General features: G+C 40.0%; 1 protein-coding gene across 5 annotated transcripts; it reads left to right on the top strand.

Annotated features, from left to right (window-relative positions):
- The first annotated feature begins 497 nt into the window (after window positions 1–497).
- On the top strand, window positions 498–24,177 carry PLA2G4F (phospholipase A2 group IVF). Of its 5 annotated transcripts, XM_040068200.1 has the most exons (20): window positions 498–672; window positions 4,981–5,053; window positions 6,386–6,522; window positions 7,772–7,900; window positions 9,347–9,387; window positions 9,973–10,015; window positions 11,272–11,338; window positions 11,607–11,776; window positions 13,330–13,443; window positions 13,955–13,992; window positions 14,911–15,046; window positions 15,635–15,771; window positions 16,850–17,072; window positions 17,615–17,729; window positions 18,913–19,050; window positions 19,526–19,633; window positions 20,539–20,733; window positions 21,067–21,233; window positions 22,295–22,481; window positions 23,199–24,177. In XM_040068200.1, exons 1-20 carry the CDS (start codon window positions 562–564, stop codon window positions 23,426–23,428), a joined length of 2,559 nt encoding a protein of 852 aa, XP_039924134.1. In that variant the 5' UTR covers window positions 498–561; the 3' UTR covers window positions 23,429–24,177. The 5 variants fall into 5 exon arrangements, with proteins under 5 accessions (XP_039924134.1, XP_039924140.1, XP_039924135.1 ...); XM_040068206.2 differs by lacking the exon at window positions 23,199–24,177 and having other exon boundaries at window positions 21,096–21,233; window positions 22,295–22,433; XM_040068201.1 differs by lacking the exons at window positions 9,347–9,387; window positions 9,973–10,015.
- The last annotated feature ends 852 nt before the right edge of the window (window positions 24,178–25,029 follow it).

The following is a 25,029-nucleotide window of genomic DNA, read 5'->3' as shown; positions in this document are numbered from 1 at the left end:
GCAGGCTGCTCAGAGGGGAGATGTGGTGGGGAATTGATATTCCCTGAGGCATTTTATGGCAGACCAAACTGTGGTGTCTCTGCTCTGCCTACCCTGAAACTGCTCTCAACAGTTATAGTCAGTGACACATTTTGCTTTACTTCAGGCTTGTAAGGTGGGGAATTTTTGTATTTTAAGAAAACCTGGTAAGCTGTGCTGAAGCTCCGAATGGGATTTTAAATGGCCATAGTTGTACATCAGGTTGCTGGAATTCTCAAAGAAAATATGGATTGGGGATTTAGAATGTCGCGGACAGTTTCTCCTGCCCGGGGCTTCCCTGTTTGGTGCTGCTTTGCTGCCCTTATCTTGTAGCAACATCGGAGAAACCTGCCAGTGAGGTTTTGAGCTGGCCTGTTCGGCGAGTGTGGGCCACACCTCCGCTGCTCCGGGCCGGAGCGCAGCCCAGCCCTGCGCCGAGCTTCGCACGGGCCCGTGGCACGCAGCGCTCGGCAGCCGCGCGTCCGGGGACGCTCCTCGGTCTCCCTGTCAGAATTTCTGCAGAGACAGCGGGACGTTTTCCCCATGTTCCATGAGGTGCTGCGGGGCCCGTTTCCACCCAGAGTGCTGCCTTTTCTGGCAGCGGTGCTTTTCCAAAGGAAGGAGAGGAAAGACACTGGGTTCTATCACCGGCGGGTAAGACGAATGGTGGTGCTGTCTCTGAGGTGGCGTTCCTTAGCTGATGTGCTCGGGAGCGACTTCCTGTTGCTGCACGTGTGGAGAACCAGTCCTGCAGTTCCGCAGGGATTAAAAAGTGTATTGTTATCCAAACTTGCCTCTTAATGGCCATGTTAATGGAGATTTCAGGCTTTTATTAAATTTAGGGTCTGCTGGGGAAATCCAGAGCAGGTCTGTATTTCATTAGGTTATGGGGAGCAGAATTGAGCTGGTGCTAAGTACTTTTTCGGGGGGGAGAATCTAGAATACTGCCCTTTCCATCAGTAGAGACAAAACTTATGCTTGTGTTTCTTGCAAAATAACCTTGACTACAGTTATCCTCTGTTTTGCTTTCTATCTTACCCTTCAGGGATTAATGATCTCAAGTAGACAAAGACTAATGATGGCTTCAGCTCCCGTTCCAAAATGCAGTGCAACCACAATAGATAAAGTGGTTTTTATGTGTTTGTCCTTTACCTGGAGTGAAATAATTTCATTGTATAAGATGGTCAGGCTAATGACCTCAGTTTTGAATTAAGCTAAATGATTTTGAAGGAGCTTTTGGCTGGAGTTTTGGTCTATAGGCTGATCACCCTTGTCATATGCTATCACACCAACACCTCAATATACAACTTAAAATTGAGGTGACCATTAATGGTCACAAGACATCTTGCTGCTTGTATAGCTTTCTGCACTTCTGCTTGCTGTGTGATAAAAATAAACTTGTTGACTTTTAATATTTTTGTTTAGTACTTAGGAGATCAGGTTAGAAGAGGCTCATGTTAGCCTTCATTAACCTGTAAACCACTGAATATATTTTTTCCCTCAGGTGCTCGCTATCTAAATTAAAAAAAAAAAATTACCATTACTTAACAAAATTTTGGTGGCTGTAGGGAGAGATTTCTACATTGACTAATTGATAACGATTGAGCAAGGGGTGGGGCAGCAGATCACCCTTTTGGCTTTGTAGGTAAATTTAACATGATCAGACCGCTTTAATTTTACAGTGTTTGCCTTTAGATTCTAAAGGCAAACAACAGTAAACTGAGAGTGCACCCTGTGTTTCACTGCTGTCGTGTCACTGAGCTGCTGGCACTGCTCGTGTCCTGGCTAACTGTAAATCCTGCCTGCCAAGGCCCTGGCTCTTAGGGCTGGGGCTGTAAGCCTCCTTTCACACCTGCAGGTGTATACTCCTGAGGGAGAAGGGACTGTGCAAGGGGTGCCCAGGAAAGCCAGGGGTTTGCTTTGGGGTTTAAAAGCAAACTTGTGATGCTTAGGCCACAAGGAAGGGAATGATGTGCAGCGGTGTTTCTTTGGGAGCAGGAACAAGGTGGGGAGAATCTGCTCCATTGGTAAAGCGAACATTTCTTTGAGCTAGTTAATTTTCCCAATAGCTGTGAACACAAAACATGGCTTAGAAGTCGTGTTTCCTTTGGATATGATATTGTTTTTGTAATGAATCTGGCAGGCCTATGCTGAGCCCTCCACATGCGCTGAGACCTGTGGAGTGGATCCCTGCACTTGGATCCCACTGTATAAATGCTGGTATCCTGGACTATATGAAAGACTAGTGGGTCCTGTAGCTGGGATGACTTGTTTTAGTCACTTCCTGCTGCATCAGTATCTTCAGTTTAGATGAAAGGTACAGCCAGTTGTTTGCAAAGCTAAGTATGTGAAAATTCAGCCTTGTACCCTCATTTTAGGATTTAGGATTTAAAGGGGGCTTTTCTTTCTTTGCTTCAGATGCGCTCCTGAGCTCTGGAAAAGCAGGGATTCTGAAAAATTATTAAAATGCAAAGCAGAAGTTAGCTGCTTGTGTCAGTCACGTCCATTGGTATGCTGTCATGTATAGTGGTACAGGCAGAGCTGTCATCAGTATTTTTTGTCCATTTCCCATAGGAATTTCTTGCCCACCTTTTCCCTGATTATTCCGATAGGGCATATCTGATACTCCCATGCCTCATTACTCTGCAAGCTCACGTGGCAGCGTGCTATGACCTTGCTGTGCCTTTGCTAAAAGATAAGTACAAAAGGCATATGAGGAGGTTCTGGAATGACTGATTGCACAGGCTTGGGAGCACAGTGAAATTTCTGTTGAGTTATGTGCCCTTAAATTATGGTCTAGGTGTGAAAAATATATCCTCGGCTGTGTAATGACTGGCTGCAAATTAAAGGTGTTGGACACCTTTGGAAAGAACTTTCTTTTGAGCACGTTAAGTACATTTTTCACAGATGGTGTGCAATAAAAGAAACGTAGGCTATCCTTCATGGGCCTCTGTGCTTGCTCCAGTAGTGTCTGAGTTCCAGGCAACCGCCGTGCTATGTGAGTGAAGATTGATTTCACAGCTATGGGCGTGTGATCACGTCGCTTCATGTCTCAACAGACAGAAGAGTTGGAGCAACTTTAGGAAGTTGGTGAGAATAGCATACACAATCTTGAATTTCTCTCTGTAATCTATTCCCCAACTTGATGAAGTAGAAAGGTGGTCAGCCTTTGCCTGAGAAACTAGTGTCAGGGATTGAAAAAAGAAAGGTGATTAGGAAAGGTTTAAAGAGGAAAGAAGCTACCATCTGAAGGGTGGAAGTCACGGTGAAATTCGCTGTGAAGGCACGTCTTGTTCACAGAAACAAAGGAATGAATAGCTTCAACAGGACGTTTCTGCAAATAAGTGTTTTTAAGATTAGTAACAGTATAACTGGAGCTTATTTGCACAGATTTAGTTTAATACCTGCATGTGAGAAATCTTAGATGACTCATGTAGTTTTTGCTCTTTGCTTGTTGGTCAGGATGGATCGTGATTGCTTAATTCAAAAACGTCCAGTATATTGTGTATGCCTTGGTTTTATTGTGTTGTTCAAACGCTGTTTTGCAAAAGCAGGCATGTATCTCCAAGAGATGAAAAATAAGGAAAACTCACCAAGCATGTGACTGCTTAACAAACATAGTGTAATTCCATTTATCAGATAAGGAGCATTCAAGAAGAGTTTAACAATTCAGGATTCACTGGTTTCTGTGAGATGCCACTCAGTGATATGTAGGCTTTGCATTTTTATATAATATTTCAAGAATCATAGAATTAAAAAATGGTTTGGGTTGGAAGGGACCTTAAAGGTGATCTTGTTCCAACCCCCCAGTCATGGGCAGGGTCGCCTTCCACTAGACCAGGTTTCTTAAATCTCCTGCCTGGCCTTGAATGCTTCCAGGAATGGGGCATTCACGGCTTCTCTGGGCAACCTCTTCCAGTGTCTCATTTGTCAATCTGCAGTATTTAATTGTAAGTGAATACTCAGCATATCTAAAATGAAACTCTGGCCTCAAGCCAACCATGTTGAAAATTGTGAATGATAAGTAATGACCATTTGTGAAAAGCATTTTGAAAATGTGATTTAAGAATGGGAAAATTCTTAGCTGGCCAGGATTGTGTCCTAACTGATGAAAATGAGGCAGAATCTGGTTCTGTTCCTGAGCCTTTTACAATTACTTCTGTGAAGTCTCTGTACTAAATCACCTCAAGCTGTTCTTTCTTGTCCCCTGCCCTCCCCCCAGTTCTCCTTCATGATATTCTAGGATCTAGTCACACTTTTTTTTTTTCCACTTCACATCCTGGCATTTAGACACTAATATTAGTTTCCAAAAATAGTCTCCCAGAAGCTTTCAAGAGTAAGGATTACATTTTTATCTGTGCTTGTAAAGTGACATGCATGTTTAGAATGCTGATACCGGTTAATAGTCCAGAATAAAAATTAATTTAAGTTTTGTCTTTTCTAACTCAAACTGTCATGAAGTGTTTTGACAAGCATTTTGGGTTTTTTCTCATTGTAAACAGCGTGTGCCTTTTATGTCTTTAGACCCTGCTCTTAAGACTCTTGCCATGTCTGCTTTTTCTCAAGCATTCGTGTGCCCTTGGCCGGTACTCTTAAACTAGCTGTTGTGAGTGTAAATGTTTGAGCAGCTTTAGCATCTGTTTCTCTCTCAGCAAGAATGTACTAACAAAGCAATTAAAAACTGACCTATAATTAGAGGAATCCCTAAATAGGGGACTTATTTTAAGTCCATGAGGAGTTAGCCTAAGACGTCACTCATTGCATTGCCAAAAGGGAATTGAGTTTCCTTCTAGGTTCCTTTAGTCGTCCTTCAGGACGCTGAAATTGCTGCGTGTGTTCCCAAACTGATTCATTAATAGCTTATTTTGGGCTGGCTGGTTCTGATCCATTTCTCCAATACTAGTGGTTACAGAACAGGCATTGCAATTGAGCTACATGCTGGGCTTGTTTCTCTCTTTCCAGTGGGAAAAGCACCCTTACTACAACCTAACAGTCAAAGTCCTCCGAGCCAGAAACATCAAGGGTACAGATGTGTGTAAGTATTTACTCTCAAGGCATTCTGAAAACATGTTGGTTCCTTGGTGCATACCTCTAGCACAGAGAGCATTGTTAAGGGAGCCTCTTGCCTACGCATATTGCATTGCCTTTATGTCTCAACAAAAGCTGCTCATGTAAAGCATTATATATATATAAATGTTAAGTATATTATATATATTTCAAAAGCTTTATGTGAGGCCAGTCTGCAGATTAAGCAGCTGCAGCTGTTCTTACTTAGCAGAATAAGATCAAGTTACGTCCTGGTGATGTTTTACTTCCCTGCTCCTTTACCTGTTCAACTGTGGCCCATTCTATATTCCTTTCTCTGGATTCAGCCTTCTGGTTATAGCAAGTTTCACCCTTGCTCCTGCTGAACAGTCTTCCTGAACCTGGAAGCAGAAATCTTTAATTTTAGCATTCAAATGTTTATTTTCTCAGTTGTAATATTGCTTTATTTCATGTAGCTGATGTTTTTTTGCCATTGCATACTTTAAAGCAAGTAGGTGGTTGACTGATTCCAAGATAAACTGCTTTTTATCTGTTCCTGGTTTTAATAGCATGGTATATATTCCCTTCCATTTACACAGCTTTGTAAAGGTCTCAGGGCTGTTTGAGATATTTGGATCTTTAAAATTAATTTATGTTAAATCACTTTAGATTAGATCAAGTAAGGTAGTCTGCCTTAAGTTTATATCTGGCATCCAGCATCGAGCTACTTGGAATACCAAATAGCTGTTTAGGGAACAGAAAAGCCTCCTGAGAAGCTGAGGGCTAGCATCACATTGTGAGGAGTTCTTTTCTATGGCCTGTCTATTCAGCTGGAGTGAAGAATGGTCCCCGTATTTGCATTGTTGAAGGGGCCCTAAATGGAAGACAAAAGGACTCTGAGAGAATAATTTATTTTCAGGGAATGGAAACAGCCCAGCTCCTGGCCAGACTAAACCAAGGGTGTGGCAGTGGTGGATGTTGTCTCCTTGGGCTTCAATAGGCTTAGGCTCTTTTAGTGGTGCTCAGTGATAGGACAAGAGGCAATAGGCTTGGCATCAGCAGTAATCTTTTTAAAAGTTGATCTTCCTCATTTTTAAACAGTAACCTTTTTTATAAAGGGCTTTATGATTTTGGTGAACCAGAAAAAGGAAATATAGGTGCCTAATACTCATTTTGCTTCTGTTTAAAGACATTTATTTCATTAAAGGCTTTTGCTTTAGAAGCCCAGCCTTAAATTTGCACTTTTCTATGATGCAATGAGATCTAGAAAATGAGTAGCTCATGGGAAAGAGTATGTTTGAATAAAGTTTTTCTGATGCCTCTCTCTCACTCACTGCTGTAGTGTCCAAGGCAGACTGCTATGTGGAACTAAATCTGCCCACTGCATCTCCCAGTGTCTCTCGAACTCAGGTTGTTGACAACTCTGAGAACCCAGAATGGAATGAAACTTTCCAGTATCGAATCCATGGTGCTGTCAAGGTAAGGACACTGTGTGGAGCTAGATTGGACTACGTGTATTTTTGTACTGGCTTGCTTTTGATGCTTCATTCAAATCTAAAGGTACTTTATTACCCTCAAAACTAGTGTTGCTTGTAAGGTGTCAGTTGTCTTCAGTGGTACGAAAAGCTGTACTGTGCGTGTCCAGTAATACAAAGTGCTGTGGTCAACGCCTCTCTCATGTAAATTGCAGCTAGAATTTTCCATGAACATCCTTGTGATGCATCTCAGGAAAGGGAAGTTGCAGCACTACCTGGTAGAGTTCAAGGAAATTCCTTGATTAAGCAAGTTTCTATTTGATGTTTGCTTCTTCTTTCACAGGATATAAGTTTCTACTCAGTGCCCTATAGTTGATTCAGTCAGGTTTTACCATGGGTTCTGATGATTGAGAAAACTAAATTCAAACTCTTGGATAGAGACTGTACATCTGCTATCTGTGTAGGACCTAATACAGTATTTAATAAAGCTTTCAGATTGTCAGCATTCATTCTCAAAATAGGCACTAATGGTAGGGGGAAGGAAACTACTTTAAAAGATCAGTTTTAGTGGAGCACTATTGCTTTGAGTAACATCCCAGGCAGGAATGAGGTGCCTATTAAAAAGAAACAATCCCCCTCACTGGAGTACCTTTCCACAATGGTTGGTGACCAATGTGGAATGGTAATTCACTTGACTGGTAAGAAAATTTAAAGCTAAACTTTAAAGTGTGGGATCTTTTTCTTTCCCTCCAGCCTCATGACAACTCAGCCTGGTTACTGCTGGAGACTGCCAGCAAAATCCTGAGTTCAGTCGTGTCTCCTTGAGAACTAGTTGCTATTATTTGGGTGCTGTATGTCCTCACTGTATCTATTTCAGTTTCTCTTGAATTTACCATCTTGAGACAGTGATTGGTCCCTATAACATCCTGGACTAAATCATCATGAAAGAGTGGAAATGGTTATTGCTTCCTTGGGCAAATCTGTGCCTGGAGCTGGTGGAGAGTACTGTCGCATGAGTTTAGCTGGGGCCTCCCTTTAGTCAGGAAGCTGAGAAAATACTTTAGCTGGGTGGTGTCACCTAGGAGAATATTTTGCTTAACTGTGCTGTACGCCCTGCTGGAAATACTGAATTTTTCTTAGGATTGGGGAAGGATATTGATTAATGCAGGAAGTGTCCTGTTGTATACGGCTACGCAGGTTTGTCGGTGTTTCTGCCCCTTCATCTTCAGCCGTTTGTTTGTGTTTGGTGTTAGAACATTCTGGAGTTGACCCTCTATGATAAGGATGTCCTTGTCAGCGATGAGCTCACCTCTGTTGTCTTCGACGTGGGGGGCATGACGCCGGGCCAGCCCCTGCTGCACACCTTCGGGCTGAACTCCGAGGTGAGTGCCGGGCTCAGCCGGGCGTGGCTGCAGCTCCTCACGGCGCCCATCTGGCAGTACTGCTGGTTGGTTTATCTCTCTGAAGCCAGAAGGGGAAAATCAATCAACTGGTGATGACAGCGCGTTTGCTTTTACTCTCAACTGAGATGTGTCCAAGTTCTCTAGTAGCTTTGTGTGTTTTCCACAGTCTTTGGGGTGTTCCAAATGAAAATGAATGAATGAAATGAAATGAAATTTGCGATTACCGCTGTCTTTCAGGGATGTTAAAACATCTTTAAACAGAATTAGTTTTTCGTGAGACTTAGAGGAACGTAAATTGGTTTTAAAATGAAAGGCATTTGCAATCAGTAATCTTTGTGGGGACTGTCTTGTTTAGTTTGTCATCATCACTTTGCAAAAAACAAGTTTATTGCTGCAAAGGTTACCGCTATATAGAATAAGTCAAAAGCCTAAGAGAAGCTTATTTTCTCTGGATTATATTCAGTACGTTTAATCTCTGCTTCATGTGGATGATACTGGTGATCAGCTGCTCTCAAGCCTTGTTTACTTGTTAATGGACTTACACGACAGCCTGTTTTACGTGGGTAAAAGCCACATCACCAGACTGATCTATTTTGTAATGCCACAAACACATTGCTACAATAGGTCTGGATTAAAGGTGAGCTAATGATGTGTTTTCTTGAGAAATTTGTCTTCAGTACTGTTGGTGTCAGAAGCAGACTAATTGGTGTGCAGTTCACAGGGAGGTGTTGGGCAGTGTCACAGGCACTCCAAACCATTTATGATCATGGAAGGAGGCTTGGTAATTCCAGTGTTCCCACTAGCTCTATCCATTTGCTGAATGCTTAAGTCATCTTGATCTATAGTTGAGAGACTTGAAATTTCAACTTCAGCAAAGAAAATTACCCAAATCAGCTTCTACTTTGTTACTCTAAAAGCTGTGTTAGTTCTGGTACCAAATATTTACTGTATGTTGTGGGAGGAGAAAAGACTGGCTGGAACAAAGTCTGTAGAGAGCAAAGACAGCAAAGAGGTAAGAGTGCAAGCTGCTGAAATAAGAAATGGCAAGAAGCCCAAAGCCACATGTAGAAGCTGTTGCAGAGATGATGTTGCAGTGGTTTTTGAGCCATAGGAGTTTTTTTCCTCTCCTTAACAAAGTAATGGATCTGAGAGACAACTCTCACTTCTGTGCCCTTGTGTCTTCAAATGTAAATATGTCTGGTCTTATAGGACATGTCCAGGAGAAGAGGAATATTTAAGGCTGAAGGCTACATTTAACAATTTCAAAAATTAACTGGAGCTTTTATAAAAGGAATAAACCTAGTTGTTTTAACAGGAAGTTAATCTAGCTATGTAACAGGAGAAAAACTTAATCTCTTGGAAAGATGTCTCTTAATTATATATTCAGGATCAAGGGTCACCAATATCCAACTTTTATTTTCAAAGGCCAACGAAGAGCTGGATGTAGAGTTTTTCTTGGAGAAGTGGTGAGTCTTACCTGAAGAGCTGAATGAATTTTTGCTCTGCACATATCTTGTCACTTGCTTTTTTTGTGTGAGGATAGTCTTGCTCATAAAAAGGATAATACTTTATAGTTCTCTGTGGTGATAGAGTTGATTCACTAATGGCTGACCAAAATTATCCTTTGTACTCCAGTCACCAAAATTTTTGGGGTACCAAAGAAGAAAAAATTTGCTGGACTTCATGAGAAGTAACTGAGCACTTTATGGATTAGTTATTTAGGAGTGGAAAGTTTTCAGCTGACCTTGCAAAATACACAAATGTGTACTTTATCTATCTGATAGTCTAAGTTCAGCTTTTCTCTAGGTTATCAAAATAACTGAGATGGGGAGATCTTAATAGCACATGCTTATATTTGCAGACAATTTTTTTTCGTCAATTTTTCCAAGACCCCATTATTTTTGTGAAGGGAAACATACTTGGTGTTTCCCTGGATTTCCCCCTCTCAGGACCTTTTCACCCCACTGCTTATTCAGCCAATTAGTTTGTAAAGCAGGATGAAGCAAAATTAAGACCAGTCATCACTTACAGTAAGCCTCTTGCTTTGACAGCTCAGATGCCCCTACAGAAGTATTGACCAATGGAGTCCTTGTGGTGAGTACATGGAAGCCAGAATCACATGTGTGTTGTGATTTACGCCTGAAAAGAAGATTTTAGTAGCAAGAGGAGAAGGAATGTTGAGTATTACAGTCCTACTTCCTAAGAGCTCTTATTCTCTCCAAGATCTGCCTCTCTTTTTCAATTTGTTGATTTAAAAATCTTCCTCAATTTTTAAACTTGATGCCAACTTACAGAAAGCTTCAGGTTTTTTGTTTGTTTGGTTGGTTGGGTTTTTTTTTGGTTGTTGTTGTTGTTTAGGTTTTCATTTTTTTGTATGTTTGTTTTCTTCGCTGTAAGGTTGCTATAAAAATTGTAAAAAATGTCTTTAGCAGGCAAGTGAGTCTTGAAGTTTGTACTGTGTTTTCTAGACTAGATGCTGTCCAGGAAGAGTCCCTCTTCTTGTTCTAACACATATTATTTCTAAGCTTTTATCAATGCCATTACTAAGTAGGCGATCTCTCCCTATTCTTTTGGGTTAATCAAGCTAAGAAAATCAGTGTGTTATACATGAAAAATAAGTGTTACTGCCTCTTTTCTCCCTTGAAAGAAAAGGGACTGGAGTCATGTTTTTTTTTTTTTTGAGGAGAGGATAGTGGTTGAAATGAAGCGTTTTAACTTTTTTTTTCCCCCGATGAAAAATTGGTGGCATTTAATAGCACAGTGCTGAAAACTATTTCATAGGAAGGAACCTTTTGTGTTCCAGTTTCCTTTAGCAAGTCAGTCTTAATTCAAGCAGTAGACTTAATTTCTTATCTTTTAGGGCAATTGTGTCCAAATCAATCTCTCATCTACTGTCCTAGAGGGTAAGCTGATGGCTGAATGGTTTGAGAAACAAATTTCATGAGGACATAGACAAACTGGGACAGAAATTTATGAGGTGCTTGGCTCTTGCTTGGCTCTTAAAACCTAAGGTTCTGAGTAGGTACTCATACGTACATTCAAAAAAGGTTAAAAAAATCCAGAAAAACACAGGTGCTGATAACTTGTAACTGTGAAGTACTGGTTTTAAAAAAACCCCAGTTCTTGGAACAGAAAGGGTGTTTTTTTTGTTTTTTTTTGAAATAAGAGCTAATAATCCTGTCGTACTGAAACAAAACTTGGTCTTTGTTTGAAATAACAAAACAATGCCTAATTTTTTTTTCTGACAATTCGTAACTGTAAACCTACAACTAATATAGTAGGTGAATTAAACTTCAGCAAAGAAGTGAACTAAAAATTTTAGGACCAGAGCTGGTTTCTTTTTTTCACAGGTTCATCCTTGCTTGTGTCTGCAAGGCACTGTCAACAAAGAGGAAAACACAAAAGAGAAACAGCAAGGTAGGGCTGCCTGGAGAGTTCTGGTCAGGGCTTCTCTTCAACATGTTTGTTCCTTGAGAGAGAGGGAAGACTTGATTCTCTATCTATACAGTGCATTTTAATTTATTGACTACAAAATAGACTTTTAAAGTAAACTTTGATTTTATTTTCAACTGGTTGCCACACAGTAGAGCTTTTGCTTGTGTTTTCATGGTCTCAGCTACACTTAATAAGTACTTGATTTTCAACAAATGGCCCCTGTGTCTAAACAACTTTTTCTAATGCACAGGGTGCTGTGAGGTTAAGGTGTCTGTCCCAGGGGCATATCAAAAGCAGTTGTCTATTCCTTGGCCACCAGACAATGAGAAGGATTATGGAACCTCGTTTGTCTTTCATGTGGATAAAGAAATGTGTCCAGAACTGCAAGTGGAGTTGGAGCAAACAATATCTGTCCTACAGGTAAGCATCCAAGCTGATTCCACGAAGCTTAGAGAGAGATAATTTTTCTCTACTGTTTTTTTACACGCTACCATTTTTTTGTTGTTGCTTTAAAAATGTCAGACTGCATTGGATCTTTGAGATTGTGTAAAGAGGTGAAATTACCTTAAGAGTATACAGTTTATAGGAACTCTTTTCTATTAGAAACTTGTAGATCAGTTGCAGAGGTTGATTTAGTTTTGTCTTTTATTTGGAAGTTTCTCTAGGTACCCATGTAGTGACTGAATATTCCTTCTCCAAGAATGAGAGCAAAGAAACTTATTATTCTATGATGTTTTTTATCCCCACAAGCAGTTGTGTGGCATGATTGCAAATGGTGGCCTTGACTGCTCCAGAGGCAGCTGTGGAGAAGAGGACACAAAGAAGCTTTTGGAAAAGCAGTTTGGCCAGGGGGTTTGTTAGGCAGCAAACATGAGCTGAAGAGAGGGACCTGGACTTGAATGGTCAAAAACTCAGAGCCAGGCAAACAGAAAAGGTCAGCTATGGAGATTGTCCCAGGTGGTAAAGCTCAGCCAAACAACTCTGGTAGCTAGCAGAACGTGCTCTTTCAACAAGTGCCGTAGACCGCACAAGTCTTCTGTCTGACCTTTTCTCTCTTACCAGATGGAGGAGGGTGCCAGGAACATTGTAGTGTTGCTTGCACCATACCTTAATGCATGTTATTTGCCCCTGTTAGGAGGATGAGGACAGTGAGCTTAGAGGGACACTGGACTCAGGACAGCGGTTATTGGTCAGAAGACACCTGAGAAGTCTGTGGGTAGTTCCTGGTCTGACTTTAGTTCTTGGTATGAGAAGGGTGACAGCCTCTTTTTCTCTAAGGTGCAGTCTCCTCCGGAGGTCTGAGCCCTGTCCTTGGTGTGTGGGCTCCAGCCCACCCAGAGGCTCTGTAGGTCTGTGTGACCCTCTAGTATGAGGGATTTTTAATATGCCTCTTTACATTTAGGAATCTGCTCTTAATACAGCTCTGTATTAAGAGATCTTGCCATTTGCTACGTGGCAGAAAACTCAAATATTTCCTGGCAAGCTTTAATTTGCTCTGCTTTTTAAGTTTTTTTTTTTAAATTACATACTGCCACATGTCCCTAAGGTGATCATCTTATTTCTTATTTTGTGGTATTTTTTATGTATGTCTAATGCTGCTGCCTTTTTTGGTATCTTTTCCAAATCTTGCTTGGAAGATGGAATGGAAGTTTGTGCATTTTCTGACAAATGCCAGAACACAACCAATTGTAGGGCAAGCTTTATACTTGAAGATTTTTTAGTTGAAAAAAAACCCAATACAAAAACCCCCTAAAACTAAACCAAACAACAACAGCAAAGAAACTGTTTGGGTGAAAGAAATAACCCTGCAAAGACCTGGCAAGCAGAAAGCAGGATGTCCTTGAAAAACCTTGGACTTTTGGTAAATATTCAGCTATAGTGATATTAAGAATTGCTTGCTGTTTAAGCATATGAAAGTCATATTTTTTTAAACTTTTTTTCTGTGAATCTCAAGTAAGATTGTTTTTTATTAGGATGGCGTGAACCCTGATATTGAAAAGCATACTACAGTTCTGGGATTGGGGACTGTACCAGTTAATTCCCTTCCTATTGGAGAAAAAGTTGATAGAATCATTTCTTTGGGAGAGGTAATGTCAATATTTTGCTCTTGCTTTAATGTGCATGAAATAACCTTTTCCTCCATTGCCTCTAGGTGTTTGGAAAGTTAGGCAACATGTTATTCTCAGGAGTGCTGTTTTCTTGGATGTCTAGAATGAAGTAATGAGATTACTCAGTGCAATTCTTCCAAATATGCTTTCCTAGTTGCGTCTTGGAAAATGAAGTATAAAGTTCATCACTTAGCGAGGAAAAAACTCTTTTCAAGGTGTGAAAGAATTATATCAGAGGAGGGAAAAAGCAAGACATTTGTAGAAGAAATAATTTCTTTCACATTGCTCTCTGAGTATGTTTTTGCTTTGTGCAGAAACTGATAAAAATGTCTGAAATAGATGCAAGGAAGGGTGTTCCAGAGATGTTGTTTTGTGGGTGAGGAGCTGTTCTGCATAGTAAACGGTGACTCTGTCGATGTAATAACTTCCATTTTGTAGTTCCACCTGTGTAATTGCTATCCATTTCAACATATGCTCTCTGTTTCCACAGGGTAAAAGTTTGGATATGAGTTTGAAAGCAGAAGAGAGGTGAGTGGGAACCCCAAAGTCCTTTAAAAATCAGGAAAAGGCCTTTATTCTCATAGTAAAATAACTGAATGACTGTCCTTGCTGTTTTGGGGAGGTCTGTTCGCTTTAATGATCTCATGGGATAGGTTAAAGAAAAATATATTTGATCATATTCTGAAGGCTGTGACTCTACTTTGCAGATACTATCTGTTGGACTGGTGTCAATCCTGCTGGCATCTGTACAAATTTTGTGTTCCTCATACTTAAATGTAAAATAGCTATTGGTGTAAATAATAAGTAGTTTTGTCAGGCACAGGTACTTCCACGAATATGTGCAGTGATGTACTGAAGGGAAAGGGCATTTCTGTGTGTAAGGAGCTTGAACTATGAAATAGATGAAGGGTGCAAGAAAGGAGTAAAAAGGAAAAAAAAATAACAAAACCAAGAAGTTGGCTTGTAAGTTGATAGGGTCATTTAGTATCGAGTCATCAACTGGAGATCCTGCTCCTGTTTTACAAACTCATAACAAGTTAATTGGTATTCAGTTGCTTCCTTCTGCCTCTTAAGTTCAGAACCTTCTGTTTTAAAATCCCTCTGCCCCTCATTTCATGTTCATGTTGATACAGTGATGTCAGTTGCTCCTAATACAATCTTCTTCACCTACTAAGAATCTTTTCTTCCTTCGTGAAATTCCTGAATCTTAATCTGAGCACTGTTGAACAGAAGCTTCGAATTTAAACATTAAAGGAAAAATAACAATATGGAGAATTTAATTTGTAATTCCAAAGGGTTGTACAAAATAGCTGGTGTATACACTGAAATTTCACCTGATCCAGTTCAGGTCTGCACGTAGATTCCATGTTCACAAAAATTGCTTTTCCACATGGATTACAAGTCCTTCAAAATTTTAAGGTTTTTTTTCCTTAACTTCTATTTCAGCACTTGGGATCTTGATATCCGTCTGGGTTTTGATCTCTGTAAAAAGGAGAGAGAGTTTTTGGACAGAAGGAAGAAAGTAGTTTCTGAGGCACTGAGGAACACTCTTCACTTAAAAGAATCCCCTCCAAAAGATGAGGTATTGAGCACAGTCCTGTGGTGAGATTGGTCAAATCCTTTAGGCTTGGTTGATAATTAGGCAGTGTGTGTTTTGGAAAACAAAATGTTGAAATTTCAGATTGCATGTTCTTTATTGGAACTCCTGTATCTTGGGCTTTGGGCTTGGAATTATGATGGAAATTTTGTTTCAGAATGTTTAAAATGAAAGTCACACCACAGGAATACATTCTTAATTGCTTATTTGAGGAAACCTACATCTACATATCCTGGTACCCTGCTCAGTAGTATTTGGCTGCTGTTACAAGAATAATTGCCTCTTATATGTGCATTGTATGAAAGTAAATGTATGATAATACACATAACAACTTTAGTAAGTGACTCTCCCTAAGATGACCATGCTATGCTTTATAGCAAGCAACATATTTCAATCACAAAATAAAGAAAGAAGTTCAGCTTGAAATCAAACCCAAAATTACTTGTAATGTAGATAGAAATAGAGGTTTATATCTCTGGTTTTTTATTCAAATGAGACTGAAATGGGATTAGTGCTGTAATTCATTGGTAATCAAAAGCCTGTGGTTGTGACTCCTGACTTTGCTGTGTGCAGGTTCCAGTCGTAGCGGTGCTGGGCTCTGGAGGAGGGATGAGAGCACTGACATCGTTCTATGGCAGCCTTGCTGGGCTGCAGCAGCTGGGCCTTCTGGATGCTGCAATGTACCTCTGTGGGATTTCTGGGTCTACTTGGTAAGCTACGTGCAGCTTTGATTCAGAAACTTAAGAGGTGAAATGGTAGTGTTGATGCAGTATAAGGCCAAAATTATATGTGTGCCATGTGTAGGCAGACAGCAAATCAAGTATTTTACCAGTTTTCACCTATGAGTTCTGTTGGGGATCCTGAACAGTCTTAAGAGATCCAGGATCATGTCCTACCCGTAACAGCTACTGGCTAAAATTATGAATCTGCTGCTTGTGCAAGTCTGACAGTTGAGTATTAGAATGTATTGTATGAGTGGAACTGCTGTGTAGTAGCTCAGAGCACTGATTTAAAAACCTTCCTCATTCCCCTACTCTTGCCAAGAAGATGACTGAGGTGGTGCAAGTCACTGGAAACATGCAGGCCACTACGTCATCACCTTCCAGAATGGCATAGAGGCTGAAGAGAGGCGTAGCACTGTCTTGCCCTTTGGTGGACTGGAGCATTGTGCTGAAATATTAGACATGGCTAGAATGCTTCAGTTGCAGTTCTTGGAGTTTCTGGTGAAGTCATCCCTTGTTTTTGTGAAATGATTTTGTAGAGGAGTTGTGCAACCTGACAGCGTAATCCTTCCTTCCAAGCTTTGTGTGTTAAGTTCACTCCTCTGTACCTAGTTTTCCTGCCCCTTTTGATTCAGAGACACTTCCAAACAAATGTAGGCATCAGTTTGTAGAGATAGTCGATGGTCCAAATTAGCTTCTCCTTTAATCAGACCTGTCTTCTGGTGAAGGCCATGGCTTCTACTGCTGCATGCTGCGCCCTTGCCATCAGCTAGCATATCATGGTTGTTTTGTTCTGGAGTTAACAGATGTTAAAGAACTGGTTCCTGGGTGTTAGCAGAGGATACTGGGAACGTCTTTGGAAGGCAGGTTAGCAATGAGGATGAAGATGTCCTATAGGTGTCAGGGTTTCCAGCACAATTTAGAGTTCAGAGATGTTTTATTTACGGATTCTTCACTCTTCTTTTAGCTAGACTTCTCAACTGCTGCAGCACTAATTAAAACTAGCTAAAATTATTGTTTACATGAGGGTCTTTATTACTGATGACATTAATAAATGCATTTTCAGGTGTTTATCAACACTGTATCAAGACCCTGACTGGTCACAGAAAGACCTTCAAGATGCAATCAGAAGAGCTCAGGCTACTGTGTCCAGCAGCAAAGCAGGGGCATTTTCCCCAGAACGACTTAAATACTATTTCCAGGAGCTGAATGCTATGGAGATCACTGGACGGAAGGTTTCCTTTACAGATTTGTGGGGCCTGATTGTGGAATATTTCCTACAACAGAAGGTAAAAGAATTCATGTTTGGATGTGTACTGCTCTTTGTCTTTCAAGTGGTAACTCTACCGACCCGTGTGTTTAGAGTCAAGAAACCAATTACTCTCTAGCTTTGTATAGGTGGTGCTGTGGAATAAGCATAGTATCTTCTTCAGTAAAGAATTTTTAATTCATATGGATCAGTGTTACAGAAGAATGCAGTGTTTATTTGAAATGACTGTTACTGAAAGAATAGCTTTTGTACTGGACAGGTTAAGCCTGACAGAACGATGTTGGTTTTGCAGAATGGAGTTACTGTGCAGTATTTTGTGTGTAATTGAGATTGAAAATCAGAGGGCTAGTTAATTTATTAATAACATTAGACATTCTAAATATACAGCTGCAGAAATATTTTGGACAAATCTAACCATATACCTGGACAGTGAAGAGGAAAGGGCCTTTGAATTAGTACTGTTGTTAATCAGAAATGCTAAGCAACAGCTACCAATTATCAAACTATGGGTACAGAATTTACCTGACTTAAGTGGGCTCCTCCTTCCTTACTTGTGACCAGGAAGATCCATCAAAGCTGTCTGATCAGCAAGAAGCAGTGAAATGGGCCCAGAACCCTTATCCTATCTATGCAGCTGTCAATGTGAGACCCAATATGAGCAGTGATGACTTTGCAGGTATGAACATGGAAATATATTTTTGTTTGCTAAAGTCCATAAATTTATTTCATCTGTCAAATTCCTTGGGTAGTGAGCAGCTGGTAGCAGGAAATACAGCTCACACAGCAGCTGGTAGTGCAAGAAGCAATAGGAAACTGATTGACAAAGTACTATCATCCTGTAGCAAATGTCTTTGTTGTGGCTAAAACCGAGAAATGAGATTCAGAACTGTTGGCCACTCCATGCGTTTTGCTAGAAACTGCCTGAAATTTTCAGGAGCTGAGAAGATTCCTGTAATACATGTGTGTCTGTCTGAATCACAGAATTAGAGTCCCTGGTGATTAGGAAAACACTTTCTTCTATAGTCTCAGATAAAAAATTCGTGTAGGATTCATATAAAATGGATTTGACATAATTTTACATGTAATATGCATCATCAAAATTGTATGTTTTAGTGGCCTGAGTTCTTAGCGTAAAAATACGAGGACCAGTCTTTGATTGCATCTTTAAATATGATGCAACGAGTGGGGATAGGTGAGTGAGACAGGAACACAAATGCTTGTGTCCATCTGTGTACACTCGGGGACTTGTTTGTGTTATTCTGGAGGAATGTGTGTGTATGGCAGTGAATTCAGTTTGATCTAACCTGCCAGAGTTCAAGAAGCATTTGGATAGTACTTGCAGATGCATGCTGTGTTTTGTTGGACTGATCTGTGCAGGCCCAGGAATTGGACAGGATGACCCTTCTTTTTCGACTCTTTGTGGAAATCTTTCAAGCCTGAGGGGGCACTTTGATAAGCAGACAGTGAAGTCTGGTGTGGTGGGGGTCATTCGAGTTTTCAAGCCAGTACTGTAATAGTTTCTGGGAGATGGTTTGTGGTGCAAAGAAAAGCTGAGAAAAATAATGTAGCTTCCATTTTGGATGGAAAAGGGAGCCATCAAAAAGGTTTAAAGCAAAAGTAAAATAGTCAGGTTATTTCCATAGTAACAAAGTCAAGATGAATGGAATGAAAGCCTTCACAAGGCTTCTTGTTAATCACATGTACATAGAAGCTAGAGAAGAGGGGCAGAGAAATCCGTGGTGATTGTGAAAAGTGGGGGGAGAGTCCCTTCTGTCTCCCTTGTGGGAACAGATATCAGATAAATATTTTCACTCGTGTTTACTCTGAGATGAGTAAATATCCTGTTGGCTTGTTCTTAGAATGGTGTGAGTTCACTCCCTATGAAGTTGGATTTCGCAAATACGGAGCTTTTGTTCGAACGGAGAATTTTGACAGCGAGTTCTTCATGGGGCGACTTGTCCAGAAACATCCAGAGCCCAGGATTTGTTTTCTGCAAGGTGTGATCTTATGATAATTATTGAATTGTCATATAAGGAGATGGAAATGAACTTTGCTGCTTTGGGGACTTAAAAAAGTCCATGCCTTTTTTGCCTTACAAAGGAGCTTGAAGAAGTGAAATATGTCAAATCTTTCTCCAGAGCTTTAGGTTCATAGTTGGTTCATAGTGTTACAGTCTGATGTCCTGAGTCTGCAAGATGACTGTATTACAGCTGTCTGTCAAAAATGTTTACTGTCAGTCTTCCTGTTCTCTTACTGTCTTCTCCATGCCTTTCTCCTGGAAATTTTTCTGCGTTATAATATAATATCATAATTTGTCACATGATTAACCCCAAGATTTTAACTCAAACTTTTAGAATAGTAGGGATCAAGTGAGAGCCCTCTCCCATGAAAAATGTCAGGTGAATTATAGGCCTTTTGGTTACACTGTGAAAAACCTTGTGAGTGTTAAATTCTTCCACGTTTCTCCTGCAGGAATGTGGGGCAGTGCCTTTGCTGCAAGCTTGGATGATATCTGCCTGAAGGTGGTTGGTATAGGACTGGGCTTTCTAGATTCTTTCAAAGACGTTATCAAAGTTGTAGGTAAGAGCATACATACAAATAATTGGATTTCTCAAAAGATCACTGATTTTGTAGTGATCACAAATAATATGATGCAAAAATGTGCTGCATGTAGTTTTCAAGATTAGCACAAGGGGTGGATTGGGACAGATCTCTTTTATTCTGTGTTACTCCCTTTGATCACTCTTACAGTGGAGAGAGAAATTGCTTCTTTACTATACTTCCTTTTCTTTTAAAAAGAATTTGTATCTGACTTTGAATATAAATTTGGGTTTGTCCTGGGAGCTGTCTTAAACACATATTAAAGTGCAGGCATCATAATCCTGAGAAGAGGAAGAATAGAAGCTGGATTGCTAAGTAGGAGATGGAAAAAGAGTTTCAGTTTCCTCCATGGTCTGCTTTTTTGTAGTATTTGATAAGCTGGTTGTATGCTTATTGATCTCCATTTGTTCATTATAGTGAAAAGTAAGTGTTTTAGAGGCTGGGACTTGTTCTTGTGCATAGTTATGGCCTTATAGTAAGTAATAGAAGAAGAGATTTTTTTTTTCCTCTGCCTTTCCAGCCTTGGTTTTCCCCGGCACACCTCACCCTTTTTGTTTTGTGTAGTTGAAAATGCTACTAAGTGTGGTTGACTGATGTCTTATGTGACAGAAGTGGCTGTCACTTGGTAACAAAGGTTTTTTTGTGTGTGTTTGAAATGAATATGGGCAATGCTTTTCCCGTTAAACAGGGCTAGTAAACCACTCAGTTGTGTAATAATGCATCTCATTTAAATTTCATTACAATACCCTTATTAGAGGACAAATTCGGCCTTTTCCTACAATATTTAACCAGGACAACTGGTTAAATATTGTAGAAAAAGGCCTGATTGAAATGTTGGAACTGGCATTTTGTGTGTGTTCTGCATCCTTGTGTGACCTCTGCAGATGACTGCCGAAGATGCCATTTCCGAGACCCAGCACGACTGAAGACTCGCTTGGTTATACCTGGGGGCCCCTTCTTACAAACTTTTCAGGATTTCTTCAAGTCCCGAGTCACATGTGGGGAAACCTTCAACTTCATGAAGGGATTGTATCTTCACAAAGATTATGTTAACATCAAGAAATTTGTGACTTGGAGAGGTAAAGTAATTTATGTGTATCTGACTATCACAAAATATGAACACACTATATAATATCCCAATGTCACGGAACATAAGCGAGCTTGACTTTGTTCTATTGAAGCCAGGGAATATATCCCTTCTTGCGCTGTAGGAAAAATTTTGATCCGCTGTGTTTATTGTGTCATATAAGGCAAGCTCATCATCAGACTTTATAGGTCTGTCTCAGATGAAGGTGCATGTTGGAATGTCTTTTTTCTTCCTGTAACACTAATATGAGCTTTGTTTATTTCTTCTGCCAAGACATGTGTAACGAATCAATATAGTTACTTGTGTTACTTGGAGTGTCTTACAGGTACTCACCTGGATGCATTTCCCAACCAGCTGACCCCCATGGAAGAGAGCTTGTATTTAGTGGATGGTGGCTTTTCCATCAACTCTCCCTTTCCTTTGGTACTTCAGCCAGAGAGGGATGTGGATGTTATCTTGTCATTCAATTTTTCCTGGGAAGCTCCATTTGAGGTGAGAGATGTAGGTGAGCATTGTTACATGAACATAAAAGCACAGAATCATACTTAGCAGCAGCAGATCAGCTAAGCTGAATACAAACACTAATGCACAGATAAATGAAAATAAATCCTTACATCTTACATGGAATCACAGAATGGTTTGGGTTGGAATGGACATTAAAGATCATCTCATTTCAACCCTCCTGCCATGAGCAGGGACACCTTCCACTAGAGCAGTTTGCTTAAAGCCTTATCCACCCTGGCCTTGAACACTTCAAGGGATGGGGAGTCCACAGCTTCTCTGGGCAACCTGTGCCAGTGTCTCACCACCCTCACAGTGAAGAATTTCTTCCTAATATCTGATCTAAACCTACCCTCCTTCAGCTTAAGGCCATTTCCACCTAGTCCTATCACTACATGCCCTTGTGAAAAGTCACTCTCCAGCTCCTGGAAGCCTCCTTTGGTACCGGAAGGCATTGTAAGGTCTCCCCAGTGCCTTCTCTTCTCCAGGCTGAACAGCCCCACCTCTCTCAGCCTGTCTTCCTATGAAAACAGATTTCAAACTTTTTTTTTTGGTTATGCTTTTTCCTGTGAAGGTCATGGGAAAGTAGGAAGTTGACAACTCTAAGAAGATTCAAAAAATTTCAGAAGCCTGAACAAACTTTTAAGTAAAATAAGACTATTTGTTTGGCCTGTGAGATCATTATTACTTAGATATGTGCTTCTGAAGAAAGAGTGGCAGTTGGTGAATTTCTTCATGCAAACAAGTTATTTTCATACAAGTGCATACAAGTGTTCATTATTAAGTGCAGAAAAGTCAAGGTGAATAGATTCAGAGTAAGAAAGTATAAAAAATTTCAGCTGCAATCTGTTGATGTTTGTTGCAGTTCTACTCTTCATTCTTCTCTATTACCAGCCAGAGAAATTGTTTCTGCTGATATGAAGCTGAATTTCTGTCACTTCTTTTTTTTTTTTTTTAAATGAAAGTCTCTTTCCCTTTGAGGATTGTAGTTAGATGATCTTGGAAGTGTTTCTGGTGTTCTATTGCAATTAATTTTTTTTCTTTGATGACAGGTTTTAGAGCTGACTCAGAAATACTGTGAGGAGCGGGAAATTCCTTTTCCAAAAATCAAATTCAGTGAGGAAGATGAAAAGAAGCCAAAAGAGTGTTACGTGTTTGTGGATGACAACAATCCAAAGGCTCCAATTGTACTCCATTTCCCACTGGTGAATGACACCTTCAAGAAATACAAAGCTCCAGGCAAGCAAGCTGTATCTTAAAGCACTCTTCTAACAATTCTTTGGGTGTGCTGATGGGGAAAATTCAATGAGGTCAATGTTCCTCTTTTCATTCTTTTTACTATTACTCTGTAATTGTTAAATTGTTCTTTACATTTAAGATAGAATCAGTTTCCACTAGTTTTTTGAAGGGTAAGATGAGAGAAGAGTCTCACAACCCCCTCCCCCACAACTGTGTTTATAGTAAACTACTTGAATGTTCATCTTTTAAGACTGCTATTTAAATTTAAGGGGCAAGGTATTCCTGGGGACAGTTTCTTTAGGCAGTAACTGGTATTATCTTGTTCATCCTCCCCTTGATTAGGTGGTCTGTAGGTTTGTCTTTCATTTTAGTGTAGGGCAGCACTTCCAGGGAGAACTTGGCTTTATATTCCTCATTTTGAGCATAATAATCAGAGATGAACTTAACAATTTATAACAATGAAAATGTATTTTAATATTGTATTTTGGAGCCTAGTGTAAATAGAAAGGATAATAATACTTTGCCCCTTCAGCTTCCAAATATTTTGGAAGCAGCTGATATCTCTGAGGAGGAGCTTTGGGGAAAAAAAATTGAGTTTCAACAGAATTAGCTCTGATATCCTCCTAGCAGAATTCAGCTAAAATAATTCTATCACAGCAGAGGGTTTTGTGATTTTTTTTTTTTTTATTTTTATTTTATTTTTCTTTCTTGCTGCAGGAGTTGAACGTGAGTCAGAAGAAGAGAAATCCTTTGGTGACTTTATCATTGAGTCAAAAGATTCCCCTTACCGTACACTCAACTTCACCTTTGAGCCATATGATTTCAGCAGGTTAGTGGAAGTGAATCGCTACAATGTTCTGAACAACAAGGACACTCTCCTCAAAACCCTAAACTTGGCTCTGCGAAGGAGGAAGTTGAAGAAAGTCATCAATAAGTCAAGTACATGAGCAGTTTCCAAAGCTGAGGATACAGAGAGGCTGCAGTGTACAAAAGCCGTGAAGTTCAAGACAGAATACTGAAAGTGAATGGCTGGAAATTGTCTTCTTGGGGTGGGAGTAGCACACCTGACACTGAAAAGTCATTCCAGGTTACGTGCTCTGGTGGGCACTCAAGGGATGTACAGCAGAACGTGGCTGTTGCTTCCTCGTGTGGGGAAGGATGAGGAGTTACCTAGCTTGGTTTATCAAATCACAGTGGCTGATTCCAGGTGATTCGGGAGGGCTGTCCAAACTATTCAAGCATCTGGAGAATAATCTTCCAGACTACTGAATGATGATGCATCTATTTTTATCAAAGGTGTGTTGATGTTTGAGAAAACAGATTCCTGCTCTACTTTTATATCTTGGGTTTGAACCTCCCTTCACGAACCTTTACAATTTACATCATCTTAAAAAGAAGTCCACAGATTAAAGCTACACACTGAGAGAGAAGATGTCTCCTTTTGCTTTCAACTTGCTAGTGGCTGATGCCCGTATACTTTCAAGACTAAACAGTCATTACCTGCTTCCCATTTTGCCATTCATGGTTTCCTACCCTTCTCAAGGATTTTAATGGCATTTAGTCTTCCAGAAATAATATACAGAGTATCTTATTTTGGTAAATTTTTCTTTTTTAAGGAAATAAATGGTTTTTATATTTAACAGTAAAAACACATTGTGTGATTTTGTTACTGCTTCCAATAGTTTGATCATCATGAGATGATGAAACTATGATGAAAGTGCCATAAGTCTCATCTTTCTGTGTAGGAGTAAGTAAGGCTCCTCGGAAGGGTTTGAATTAGGTAATTTTTCTTTACATTTCAGCTTGAGTCCACTCAGACGTTGCTTGAAATATTTTTTGTCTCTCTGTATTCTAGAGACATCAGTAGACAAGGTAGGCACAGCTTATGAATGCGAATGAATAAAAGAATGCCAGATGCTGCTCTGCTGTGGGATGGAATTCACCTCACTTTGCATAAAGCCCAGAGAAAAGTACAAAATTGTGCAGCTGGAAAATACGAAATGCAGGACAGTGCCAAACGAGGACTGTTACTTTTATGGCTTTTACATTGAGCTGAATGTACTGGTTCTGTATTTAAAACTTGATTACAGGAGGTTTGTCTTAGGAAATTATCTAAGGGCTTATAGATGGGTGTGATTCTTAATATGGTTTTTTAATATCTTTCTCTTTTAATAAATACTAGTTTTGCTCACATGCTAGTAACAGTTATTCTTAAGTACATTTGTCAGGGACAACGACGTTGATAGCTTGCAGGTGAAAACCAGGGGCTGAGCTAAGAAAGAAAACCTTATATTTACTGTTTATTACAGACCACCTATCAAGGAGAGGATGAGCAAGACAATACCAGTTACTGCCTAAAGAATCTTAAAGGTGTGGCAAGCCCATTTCAACTGAGAAATTGGAAGTGACCATGTTTTCTAGGTCAAGAACTGTGGGTTTTGCTGTCTTAGTAAGAGTTGGAAGTTGTGCTGGTGAATTCAACTGTCTCATGCTGGAATCACAATCACCTTGCTTTAATTGTCCCTACAGCAGAATAATTTTAAAGAGA

This window comes from Hirundo rustica, chromosome 6 (genome assembly GCF_015227805.2).
Source record: "Hirundo rustica isolate bHirRus1 chromosome 6, bHirRus1.pri.v3, whole genome shotgun sequence".
NCBI classification, from domain to species: Eukaryota; Metazoa; Chordata; class Aves; order Passeriformes; family Hirundinidae; genus Hirundo; species Hirundo rustica.
Note: the sequence above shows the minus strand (reverse complement) of the source record. Positions and strands in the feature narration are given on the sequence as shown.

Coding starts and splice junctions, on each gene's coding strand:
- PLA2G4F (XM_040068200.1), top strand. CDS start 562: ATGTTCCATGAGGTGCTGCGGGGCCCGTTTCCACCCAGAGTGCTGCCT. Junction 17,730..18,912: donor GAGCAGTGATGACTTTGCAG/GTATGAACATGG, acceptor GCTTGTTCTTAG/AATGGTGTGAGTTCACTCCC. Junction 20,734..21,066: donor GAAATTTGTGACTTGGAGAG/GTAAAGTAATTT, acceptor AGTGTCTTACAG/GTACTCACCTGGATGCATTT.